Here is an 11,275-nt window from a genome sequence, read left to right on the forward strand (position 1 = left end):
CTGAACCGTGATTACATTCACTTCAGTGTTTGAGACTCGATCATTCTTCTTTTTTCCCCTGTTCTGGTGTATATTACTGCACGCACTTGAATTCATGAACTATAACGTAAAGCAAATATAGTTGTTGTTTTTGTGTGTGTGTTTATATTAATGTACTGGTTAATTGTTTTCCGAGGTATTTGACTTTCAGGTAGGTCGGATGCTTAAACAAATTAGACGCCACAAAATTGCGACTGCTCTTTCTCCGATAGAGGGTGGTAGTGGTTCTGGTAGCATTAATAAACCAATTGCAAAAGATTAAAATTTCCGACAACGGGGGTTCAAATATCGCTAAATGTGTAGGTAGTTGCATTTTTTTCCCTTCAAAACGATAAAAAAAAAAAAAGTGGCAGTGGTAGTATCTATGACGTCAAACACGTGCGACGGCGAAGCGTGAGCAAAACAACCGCAGTGGCACTTGGGTGGACCTCCTCGCGAGCATGAAAACTATTTTTGTTCTCATTTGCTGACATTGAATCGAGCCTTAAAGACGCGACAACGAGTGCTCTCAGGAAAACTTGTCTTCTAGATCATGCCCTACGATCCCGACCATCCTCCGGCCAAAAAATTCAAGCCGGGGTCCGTTTTCTTCCGCCTCGACAAGCAGAAGCCTGGCATGCTGCTGCCTGGGAAGGCAAAAGCGACCACGCCGATTGATGTCCAGAGGAAACAGCTTCCCATTTATCAAGCGAGGACTCAGCTTTTGAGCCAGCTGAGGCAGCTCCACAATGCTATTCTGATAGGTAACTTGTTATCTAGCACAATCTGTTGTGTAATGCTTTTCGACAGTAACGAGGTACAAATACTTTGTTACTTTTTTTAGCGTTGTCTTGTGCCAGCTTGTTAAGTCGGAAAAAAATGTGAGGTTTATTTTTCCAGTTATCGTTAGCTAATATTGCATTTTTTCGCTGCTCATTAACATTAGCAAAGCGCTGTAAAAAGGCATATTTACCTTTTGCACTTATGTGCATTTTTTTCTCCCTTTTTGCTCAAGTGCAGCTATTGAATCTACTGTTTACTAAAGTGTCTACTTATACTCTGCTCAACTATATTTTCTACACTTAAAAAAACACAGCTGTAACAAGGTTCTACACATAAGAGCTAACATAAAACACAATAAATAGAATAATATGAATGTACAGAGTATGGGTACTATTGACACCTCTGCTGTGATATCACGTTACTTGTTTTTTGAGAAGACCCAATCTGTGTTTTTAGGTGAGACCGGCTCAGGGAAGACCACCCAGATCCCCCAGTATCTATATGAGGCTGGGATCGGACGGCAGGGCCTTGTTGCCATCACCCAGCCCCGACGAGTGGCTGCAATATCACTGGCAGGGAGGGTGGCAGAAGAGAAGGGGACGCAACTTGGCAAGCTGGTATATTTCCCTTCGTCCATCCAATCATGACCAAGAATTCACCATAATATGTAATACTGTATTTAAAAAAATAATAATAGAAAAACACGCAACAGCCAAAAATAATTCCGTGCATCAAAGACCCCACAATTTTTTATTAATAATTACTTCTACTACTTGCAACCATTTTCAGGTGGGCTACACCGTGCGTTTCGAGGACGTCACGTCCCCTGAGACGAAGCTGAAGTTTATGACTGATGGCATGCTCCTACGCGAGGCCATTGGCGACCCGTTACTGCTGCGCTACACTGTTGTCGTCCTGGATGAGGCTCACGAGCGCACCGTGCACACAGATGTGCTGTTTGGAGTTGTCAAGACAGCTCAGCGCCGGCGCAAAGAACTTGGCAAGATTCCTCTGAAAGTATGTTTTTGAGTTAATGAAAATTATATTATTGTGCACTTTTTATATAACGTATAACTTATCCACCCTATTTCCTGTCTAGCTGAAATGTACCTTTTTTAATCGTCTCATGCAAGTGAATGACTGGCCCCATAACTGTACTTTTGGGCCAGTGGTGAGTCTTGTGTTACCACGACGACCAATAGTGGAGCCCAAATTTATAAGAAAGCGAGCACTTACGAAGTCAATAAATGTGGCTTTGGCTCTTTGCCCGCTTAGCTGGCCATTTATGGTTGTTATTTTCTTGTAAAACAATACCCTTTTTTGTCTCATTATTTTTCTTTTTTGTTTAACCTGGCCAGGTGATAGTGATGTCAGCTACAATGGATGTGGACCTGTTCTCGGAATACTTCAACAAGTCACCTGTACTGTACCTGGAGGGCAGGCAGCATCCCATTCAGATATACTACACCAAGCAGGCTCAGTCCGACTACCTGCAAGCTGCGCTTGTCACTGTGTTCCAGATACATCAGGTAGTCTCCAATGAAGAAACAAAAATAAGTAAATAAACATGGGTTACATTATAATTCATTATTAGTATTATCATTATTATTATGTAGAAGACTTCAACAAGAGTAAAAAAACAACTAACATTTGAACATCATGGCATGACATTTAATAATGCTGCATTTTATTTACATTTGTAATTCATATGGGATAATACAACAGCAACTGAGGTGCACCTGCATTGTCATGTATTAAATATCCATAAAATGTTAAAGCCTAAAAAAGGTGTCATTGTATGATGCAACAAATACAACAATTAACAGTGTCAGGACTCAGTAGTCAGGTTTCCATCCACGGCTCTAAATTTTAAACGAAAATGTTCAAAAGTAACAATAAAATGTCCAAAAACTAAAGAAAGGCGGAGAACTATCATAGAATATCTTTAGAATTGCCCAAAAAGTCAGAAATTTTATTTTTAAAACAATAGCCATAAAATGTCCAAAAAAGGAAGGAGGCAGAAAATTCCATAATATGTACATACAATTTTAGAAAGTGGCAGAAATTTGACAGATAGCCAGAAAAGTCTAAAAATGTATGAAAAATTACAAAATAAATCAATTTAAAAAATAATAATAATAAAATCGGAGACGAAAGGTAGAAGAAAATGAATGTGTACGTATTGGATGCTGCTGTCATATTTTTGTGTTGTGGTGCGGCTCTAAATCACAATGTTCAAATGTTTTGTGGATCCAGACAATTTTTATTTTTTATTTTAGCCAACATGGCTCTTTTGACATGAAAGGTTGTCTGACCCCTGGTCTAGTCTGTAAAAATTAATAAAAATAACCAAATTATGACACACAACAAGGACGTCTTTTACTGGATATCTGCGTATTAACCGTTTTTTAAGTAATTGCCATTTTGTCATTTTGGTCATTACTTCTCTGATAATCATATCCGTAAACATAAAAGTACCAGTAAACCCATGTGTGTTTGTGTGAGTCCGCTTGACACTCTGGTCTACGCACAGGAAGCACCTCCATCGCACGACGTATTGGTCTTCATGACGGGCCAGGAAGAGATCGAGGCTCTAGCAAGGACGTGCCGGGACATTGCCAAGCATCTGCCTGACAACTGTGGACCTATGGTGGTCATCCCTCTGTATGCGTCACTGCCTCCGGCGCAACAGCTCAGGGTCTTTCAGGCGGCTCCGAAGGTAAAGTCGGGAGTAACTGGCAGATGAGTGCAGAGGAGATCAAGTGGAAAAGGATTCTTTGAATGTAGCTGTTAGCCTATTTGTGCGACGTGGCGAAATGTTTGTTTGATTCCTGGCATTTGCTTCTCTTGTTGTTCAAGGGTTGCAGGAAGGTCATCTTGTCAACCAACATAGCGGAGACGTCAGTTACAATATCTGGGATCAAATATGTCATTGATACGGGGATGGTGAAGGCCAAACGTTTCAATCCTGGTGAGCCGATTCATTGACTACGACCCTATGATACAAAAAAATAAAAAAAAAGTGATGCGAGTTAATCTTTAGAATCGTCTTTTTTTTTTTGCTTTATTCAGTGTATGTTGATTTTTGAATGCTGGTTGTCGATTGGCTCTCAGACAGTGGGCTGGAGGTCCTGGCAGTGCAGCGGGTTTCTAAGGCGCAGGCGTGGCAGCGAGCTGGCCGGGCCGGCAGGGAAGACTCGGGAATGTGCTACCGTCTCTACACAGAGCAGGAATTTGATCATCTCATCCCTATGACTGTGCCTGAGATTCAGAGGCAACCCTTTGTTTGTTTCTCGCAGATAATTAGGCCGAGTACACAGTCGCAGCCACAGATTTGCAAATGGGTGAAAGTAACCGAGTGGCTTGTTGTTGTTTTCTAGGTGCAACTTAGCCAGTGTGATGCTACAGCTCATGGCTTTGGGGATTCAAGATGTTATGAATTTTGATTTCATGTCCAAACCCTCCCCAGGTAAGATGCGACAGATTATGAGCTGAAGAGCATTTTTGTGACCACCTGGGTAACATGCCGTTTTCACCGCACCATTTCCAGATGCCATTCGCTCGGCTGTGGAGCATTTGGAGCTGCTGGGGGCTGTGGAGAGGAACAACGGGCAGGTCCTCCTCACCGCTTTGGGGAAGAAGATGTCGAGCTTCCCCCTGGAGCCAAGATATGCCAAGGTTGCGGGCCATTCTCCTGGCACGCGTGTGACATTGTCACAACAATTCTCTTGTCCTTCCGGGCTTCAAGCTTGGGCAATAATTGAGACTTTTATCAATTGTAATATTTATTTTGTCTTAGGTTACCTTTGTCATCATATATGCCGTAAATAGTTTCACTTTTTCACGTCCCTTCTCCGAGATAAATGTGCTGTGTCACGTGTGTTGACTTCACATTTGTCCAATGCAACGACCTGCTACGCTTGATTAAGGCAACAATACATCTATTTGTTCTTGTGTTCTGACCAAAGCGGTAAAAGTAGTACTTTGGTGTAATCTTGTGGCATATTGGTGCCATTGAGATATGTCGACATAAATTGTAGTGATTTGTGGCAATCTATAGGTAATTATACACCCTTTTAACTCATTCACTGCCATTGACGGCTATTGACGTAAAAAAATTCATTTGAACTATTTTTATTAGTTTAACATTTTTGTTCCACTTTTGTTAGGAGTATGAAAACCTAGAATTTTTTTGGGGTGTACATTTAGAACAGATATAACATTTGTGATTAATCGCGATCGTGAACATTTGGGGTGTCAGGTGATTACAATTTTTAATCCTAGTTAATCGCATGACTTCACTAGTTAACTCACGATTAATCACAAATGTTATATATGTTCTAAATGTACAATAAAAACATTCTAGGTTTTCATACTCTTGTTAACAAGTGGGGAATTTTTTTTTTTAACTAATAGAAATAAGTTCAAATTCATTTTTGACGTCTATAGCCGTCAGTGGCATTGAATGAGTGAAGGGTGTCAGTTATTTGCGTAGTTTCACTATTTGCAGCATGGCTTCCTGTGAGTAGTGGAGGAACACACTATACTCTATGCAGCCTTGTTGATTTGACACGCTACGCTAGAGCAGACACATCAGTGTGACACTTTCATCCTCTGCAGACCATCCTGCTATCCCCCAATTACGCCTGCTCCGAGGAGATTTTAAGCATCGTGTCTCTGCTGTCAGTGGACACCGTGCTGTACAACCCGCCGGCGCGGCGAGAAGAGGTTCTTGCTGTGCGCAAGAAGTTCATGTCCAGCGAAGGAGATCACATGACACTCCTCAGCATTTACAGAGCATTCAAGAAAGTCAGCGGGAATAAGGCAAGTGTTGCATGTTAGCACTGTGCGATAGTTATCAGATTTCATCGACTTGACTTGACGTATGTTTTTATTTGTAAAGGAGTGGTGTCGGGAGAATTTTGTCAACAGCAGGAACATGAGTCTCGTGAAAGATGTCCAAGGTCAACTCAGAGAAATCTGCCTTAAGGTACATTTCCACAAATCCGAATGCAGTAGTGATTTCGCTATTGTTTTGTAAAACTCATTTTCTATTCTATTTGCATTTTTTAAAAATCCTTATACAATGCTTTGATTGCTCCAAAGCTCTGTCTTAAATTATGTTTTGATGGAAACAAGTTGGGTTCTTGGTGGAAGTAATCACAAAAAACAAAAAAATGTAGGCTTGTAATGAGGTGCAATCGCCAGCAGATGTCAGCAGTGCCTTAGATCAGAACACAGCCAGTACTGTTTGGTCAGTTTTCTAAGTCTCTTGGATGGGTTTTGACTGTTTCATTTCATTGCACTATTTATATGATAACCATGATAACTGCTCTGTTTTGCTTATTGTTCCGTCAGCTGAACTTAAAGCTGGAGTCATGTGGAGCGGACACAGGGAAGGTTCGCCAATGCCTCGCCCACGGGATGTTCATCAACGCCGCGGAGCTTCAACTCGACGGCAGCTACTTAGCCCTGGACACCCACCAGTCGGTGGCCATCCACCCTTCGTCTGTCCTTTTCCAGGCCAAACCAGCATATGTGGTGTTCAATGAGCTTCTGCACACCTCACGCTGCTACATGAGGGACTTGTGTCTGGTAGATGCCGAATGGTTGCTTGATGCGGCACCGGAGTACTTTGGCCGCAAACTGCGCCCGACCAAGAACTAAACGCTTGTGTTTAGTGCACTTCACTAATCCAGGGATACGGGGGGATCCTCGATTTATGCTTCCGGTATGAAAGTTAACCATCGGACTGAAGGTAAGAGAATAAAATCAGTTTTATTTTATGTTTGTGGACTAGAAGAATTGAATACAGCGTTGTTATAAAACTCAGTCGACACTGGTGTCATAGGAAAGTCGTAAACCAAGGACCCCCCCCCCCCCTCTATGTAGGACTATCATGAAGGCATAAAAGTGCTCAAGAAAGTATATTGCAATGCTGTATATAGTGTTGGATTACACTACCTCCCACTTAAGTCTTAAGTCAGTGTCACTGCAGCATGAATCTGCACATTCACAATCAACTGTCAGGTTGTCAATTGTTTTTTATAATCCCATGTTAAATGGTTAAACGGATTTGTTCTGAGTTTCTTTTCTTTTGCTTGTATAGTCTCACCTTGAATATAAATAACAATTCATCATCAGACAATGTGGAATAGAAATATTTGGAAACCAAATATTGACAAAAAGTAGTCAAGCCTCCAACGAATGTTTATTTCCGACTAAACTGGGCTTTGTACGGACTTTATACAAAGTGCTCTTGAAGAGGTTTTACACTTGGCATTGGCTGCCGAGTTGATTCAGTAAACAAGTTTTCACAAAGTGTTCTGGTACGTCAACGTAACATGACTTTGCTTTTCTAATACCTGCATTCACTAGCGCATGCCGTTTTGACACATTTTACAAATGTAGTACTGGCACGTCAGGGGAAGTCGCATGAACACATCTTTACATTTTACAGTTTGATATAGTCTGTGGTTAACTCAGAAAATGTACGCTATGCATGGAGAATGAAATTATCCCTCAGTTCTTTCTCCACTGTGTAAATCAGATTGTGAACGATACGGAAGCTTCTTTTGTGATTTTGTACACTTCAACTCAGGATTGTACAATAATTTAAATATTTTTACACTATGTCAGAACAACTGCATGTCCTGTTATAATAAAAGTCATGCATTTGAAGTTGTTGAGTTTTGAGTTTCTAACCCAGCACTCAGTAGAACCCGACGCAGGATTATTTATACCTAGCGCATTGGGTTGAGGATTTGGCCCGGCACATCAAAGTCTAGATTTTGATCCAACAACTCACCTGTGACCTGTAAGTTGTATTCAAAATATTTGATGATCCATTTTGTCTGATGGCCTTGATGACGACAAAGCTTTCAAATATGGTTGTCAAAGACCTAAAAGGTGATGTCATAGTAATGTTCTGTGAGTTAGAGGAGGTGGACTTGAATGTAAACGGACAAAAACTGAAGAGGCAGGAGAACCGCAAGTGGAGTGAGCACCGAGCGGAGCGGACTAAAACGAGGTGTGTAACCGTCACTTTATGAACAGTGCCTCTGTGGTTTGTGTTTGTGCTCATGCTGCTAATGATAACAAATAGATTAGTTCACTCAATCCTTCTGCGGTATCTTATGGAGTACCAAAAGTGCCAAAATTAAATAAATGAATACACCAATAAATAAGTAAATAAAGGTGTCATTTATTAATTAAATTACCTACATATATATATATATATATTATATATTTATTTTTTATATTTATATATAAATAAATAAATAAATATTCATTAAAAAAAATATATATATATTTATATTTCATGTTCCTGTGTTGCAGCGTTTCATGAATTTATTTTATCTGTTAAACTCGCCCGTCAAAGTTAGTGGGCAGGGCTGATTAACTCAAATCTTGTCTAATCGACTGTTTCGGCCTGAAGAAGTTAGAAACATGGCGGCTACTATGTAGGTGCCGTTGCTTTAGTATGTGTAGTAGATTCTGCTCTCAAATGATGTAAGCGAAATAGTAATGAAGTCTTAATGCAATGAGCATTAGACTGTATGACACTTTATAGTTGGCATCATTAAATGAATGCCACATCCAATATGGCAGCGACGTCGACGTACGACAAAATTGCGAAATGAGGCGTGTGAGCTTTCTGCTTCCTTTACGTCAAACATTACTTCCGGCGCAACAGTTACGACAGGTCAATGTGTCCTTCCACACACGTGTGCTGCGGCATCCTCATCTAGTAGCCACAATTTTACCGAGTCGGAAGGGTTTGCAGTATCCCCAACTACTCCAATAGAGCACAATATTCGAACATGTTTAAGTCAGTTGTCCGCGCGGTGGGAGCCGCTCTCCGCCTTCCGACGGCCGCCACATCCATGGCACGGGCTCTGCCGCTGAGTTGCCCGACACTCTGCTCGCCGAACGCGGCCTCAGCCAGACCCTTCACCCGCTCCCTTTCGATGATGAACGGCAACGGAGCGTCGGGGTACAGACCAAAGCTGTTCACTTCGAAATTGTTGAATCCTTCGGCCTCGTGTGGATGCGGCGGAATGCACACAGAGGGTAACTCTTTTTATTTTATTTGAAGAGTTTGCCGTAAAATTAGTAGTAGGGTAATATCTTATGTTAAAATGTGCTTATTTGTAAGGGAAAGCCTCCTTCACAAGACTATTTGTGGAAAAAAAAATATTTTTATTAGAGCTCATGACTACTAGCTAATCATAGCACGATATCGCTAGCTGGTCAGTACTCACCTTGAATTTCATTTAACGCCCGGTTCGAGGCAGGAACCACGCGCAGTGCATGGCTCACGGCAAAATAACCAATTCCGTAACATAACATTCATGGGCCAACGTACTGTAATCGCGGTAAAATAGCCGTTCACGCCAGGCCAAGAATATATCGCTCCAGCGATTGACCAATCAGAGCTGTTCGCCGCAAAATAACTCTAGCAGAAGAGTTGTTGGTCACGGCAAAACAACCGGGGCTGTACATTGTGTCGAATTAGTGGTTTCCAACCTTTATTTGACCCATTGACATGTATATTTTCCTTTCTACAGGTGACAAGGCATTTGGGGAGTTTCTATTTGATGAAATCAAGGAGGAGAAAAAGATTCAGAAAAGCGGAACGCTACCCAGGATATCTGGAGGGTGGGAGCTGTCTATGGACGGCACTGAGGCTCTACTGACAAAAAACGTTGCTGGAGAAAAGTAAGGCGCCTGTTCTCCATGCTATTTGTTGACAGAGCTGAGGAAATGTATTCTTCAACTTGTCTTTTTCTGCCACCCTCCCCTTACAGAGTCACAGTCACGTTCAATGTCAATAACAGCATTCTACCTAACTTTGAGGATGAGGCAGATCAAGGAGAGCAAAAGCCAGGGGAAGAGGTAGCGAGTCATGTTTTTTTTTTTCTACGACAAACAAACTCCTTAGTACTTCAATGTCCAGTTTTTAAATAAGAAGTATCCCGTTTTGTTCTTGCAGCCCGAAATGTTGTCCACACCCAACTTTGTTGTTGAAGTTACAAAAGAGACTACAAAACATACGCTGGTGATTGACTGCCAATTCCTTCAAGATGAGGTACTCAGCTGACATAATTTTGAACAAAACAAAAAAATGTCAGCACAAATCAGATTGAGAACTTGATCTGCTCTGGCTAGCTGGCACAGGGCGAAGAGGAGGAGAGCGACATCTTCGGCATCTTTGAGGTTAGCTTCCAGCCAGAAGGGGATGCGGACTGGAAAGAAACCAGCTACACGCTCACCAAAGACTCTCTGAATGATGTGAGTTGGATGGATATCAATGCTGTTCATGTATAACACAACCAACAAACCCATTGTCTGTTTTCAGTCCCTCTATGATCACATGATGGACTTTCTGGCCGACCGGGGCGTCGACAACACCTTTGCAGATGAACTGATGGAGCTGAGCACCGCCATCGAGCATCAACAATACATCAAGTTCCTGGAAGAACTCAAAACCTTTGTGAAATGTAACTAAATCTATTTATATAGTAAAAGGACTGAGCTTATTTAGCGCTTTCTACACCATATGGTGCTCAAAGCGCTTTGCAATGCGTCACATTAGAGACCCGTGGTCTCCCATTTTGTCTGGTCCACATCCAGTTGCAACGAACGCAAATATTTGTTGTACTTCAAGATGGAAAGGTTTGTGAAGTTAGGCGCATTATTAGATAACATGTTCAGGAGGTTAATTGGGTGTATTGTTTTTGTAGGTAAAATGCAATTAAAACTGTTTTCCGACATCTTGGGATCACGTCGTACCTGTGTATTTAGCATCTCTCATACAAATATTCTTAATAATCTGACCTCGCTAAAACCAAATTGAGTCATTCAGTTAATGATGGAATGAAATGTCCAATAAAAAAAATCCCCAAGCTTATTTTTCAATATTTAACAATTGATGTTTTGAGTTGGTATGTTTAAACATTAACCCCCCCCCCCCAAAAAAAAAGTATGACTTAATATACTTAAAACGTGCACTATTAAACCGGTAGATTGTACCTACGTGTCTTGTGATTAAGAGTTTGCGCTCAGTAGTGCTCATTTGTAAACAGCCATTACGCTATAATTAGAACATTTGTGCAACGTTTGGCAATTATTATATTGGATTTAGATGTTTTTAAACTATAAAAACTAGACAAATGTAGTGCTGAGTGATTGTGGGGAATTTATTTAATTTTACTATATTAATACATCCTCATCCATCTACAGTGCTAGTGATTTATATTGGTTATTGGCAAGTAATTAAAAAAAACGTAAATCCACTAAATAGTAAAGGCTACAATTAAATTAAATCCAACTTTTGCCATTCTTACAGCAGAGTAGTAACTTTGTGGTCAACTATGCCAGTACAGATTGTACACTAAGTAAATATCCGTAAATCTAAAGCTATTAAATATATCAGCGGTTGGAAAGTACAATAGAGGTTATGCGCTAACCC

At 40.9% G+C, this 11,275-nt stretch overlaps 2 protein-coding genes across 2 annotated transcripts; both read left to right on the forward strand.

Annotated features, from left to right (window-relative positions):
• Nucleotides 1-431: 431 nt before the first annotated feature.
• dhx33 (DEAH (Asp-Glu-Ala-His) box polypeptide 33) lies at nt 432-7,482 on the forward strand. Its single transcript, XM_086098858.1, has 12 exons — nt 432-782; nt 1,258-1,418; nt 1,591-1,818; nt 2,160-2,330; nt 3,335-3,520; nt 3,661-3,772; nt 3,916-4,075; nt 4,182-4,270; nt 4,352-4,479; nt 5,422-5,625; nt 5,705-5,791; nt 6,160-7,482. The coding sequence occupies exons 1-12, from the start codon at nt 572-574 to the stop codon at nt 6,466-6,468; spliced, it is 2,046 nt and encodes a 681-aa protein (XP_085954984.1). The 5' UTR covers nt 432-571; the 3' UTR covers nt 6,469-7,482.
• Nucleotides 7,483-8,492: 1,010 nt separating this feature from the next.
• Nucleotides 8,493-10,577, forward strand: c1qbp (complement component 1, q subcomponent binding protein). The gene is made up of 6 exons (XM_086098859.1): nt 8,493-8,874; nt 9,372-9,522; nt 9,612-9,699; nt 9,797-9,892; nt 9,973-10,095; nt 10,163-10,577. Exons 1-6 carry the CDS (start codon nt 8,625-8,627, stop codon nt 10,310-10,312), a joined length of 858 nt encoding a protein of 285 aa, XP_085954985.1. The 5' UTR covers nt 8,493-8,624; the 3' UTR covers nt 10,313-10,577.
• The last annotated feature ends 698 nt before the right edge of the window (nt 10,578-11,275 follow it).

The sequence above is a fragment of the Leptonotus elevatus genome, chromosome 16, assembly GCF_054856555.1.
Source record: "Leptonotus elevatus isolate MCC_2025b chromosome 16, RoL_Lele_1.0, whole genome shotgun sequence".
Taxonomy (NCBI): domain Eukaryota; kingdom Metazoa; phylum Chordata; class Actinopteri; order Syngnathiformes; family Syngnathidae; genus Leptonotus; species Leptonotus elevatus.

Coding starts and splice junctions, on each gene's coding strand:
- c1qbp (XM_086098859.1), top strand. CDS start 8,625: ATGTTTAAGTCAGTTGTCCGCGCGGTGGGAGCCGCTCTCCGCCTTCCG. Junction 9,700..9,796: donor AGCAAAAGCCAGGGGAAGAG/GTAGCGAGTCAT, acceptor TTGTTCTTGCAG/CCCGAAATGTTGTCCACACC. Junction 9,893..9,972: donor GCCAATTCCTTCAAGATGAG/GTACTCAGCTGA, acceptor TGCTCTGGCTAG/CTGGCACAGGGCGAAGAGGA.
- dhx33 (XM_086098858.1), top strand. CDS start 572: ATGCCCTACGATCCCGACCATCCTCCGGCCAAAAAATTCAAGCCGGGG. Junction 3,773..3,915: donor GGCCAAACGTTTCAATCCTG/GTGAGCCGATTC, acceptor ATTGGCTCTCAG/ACAGTGGGCTGGAGGTCCTG. Junction 4,480..5,421: donor TGGAGCCAAGATATGCCAAG/GTTGCGGGCCAT, acceptor CATCCTCTGCAG/ACCATCCTGCTATCCCCCAA.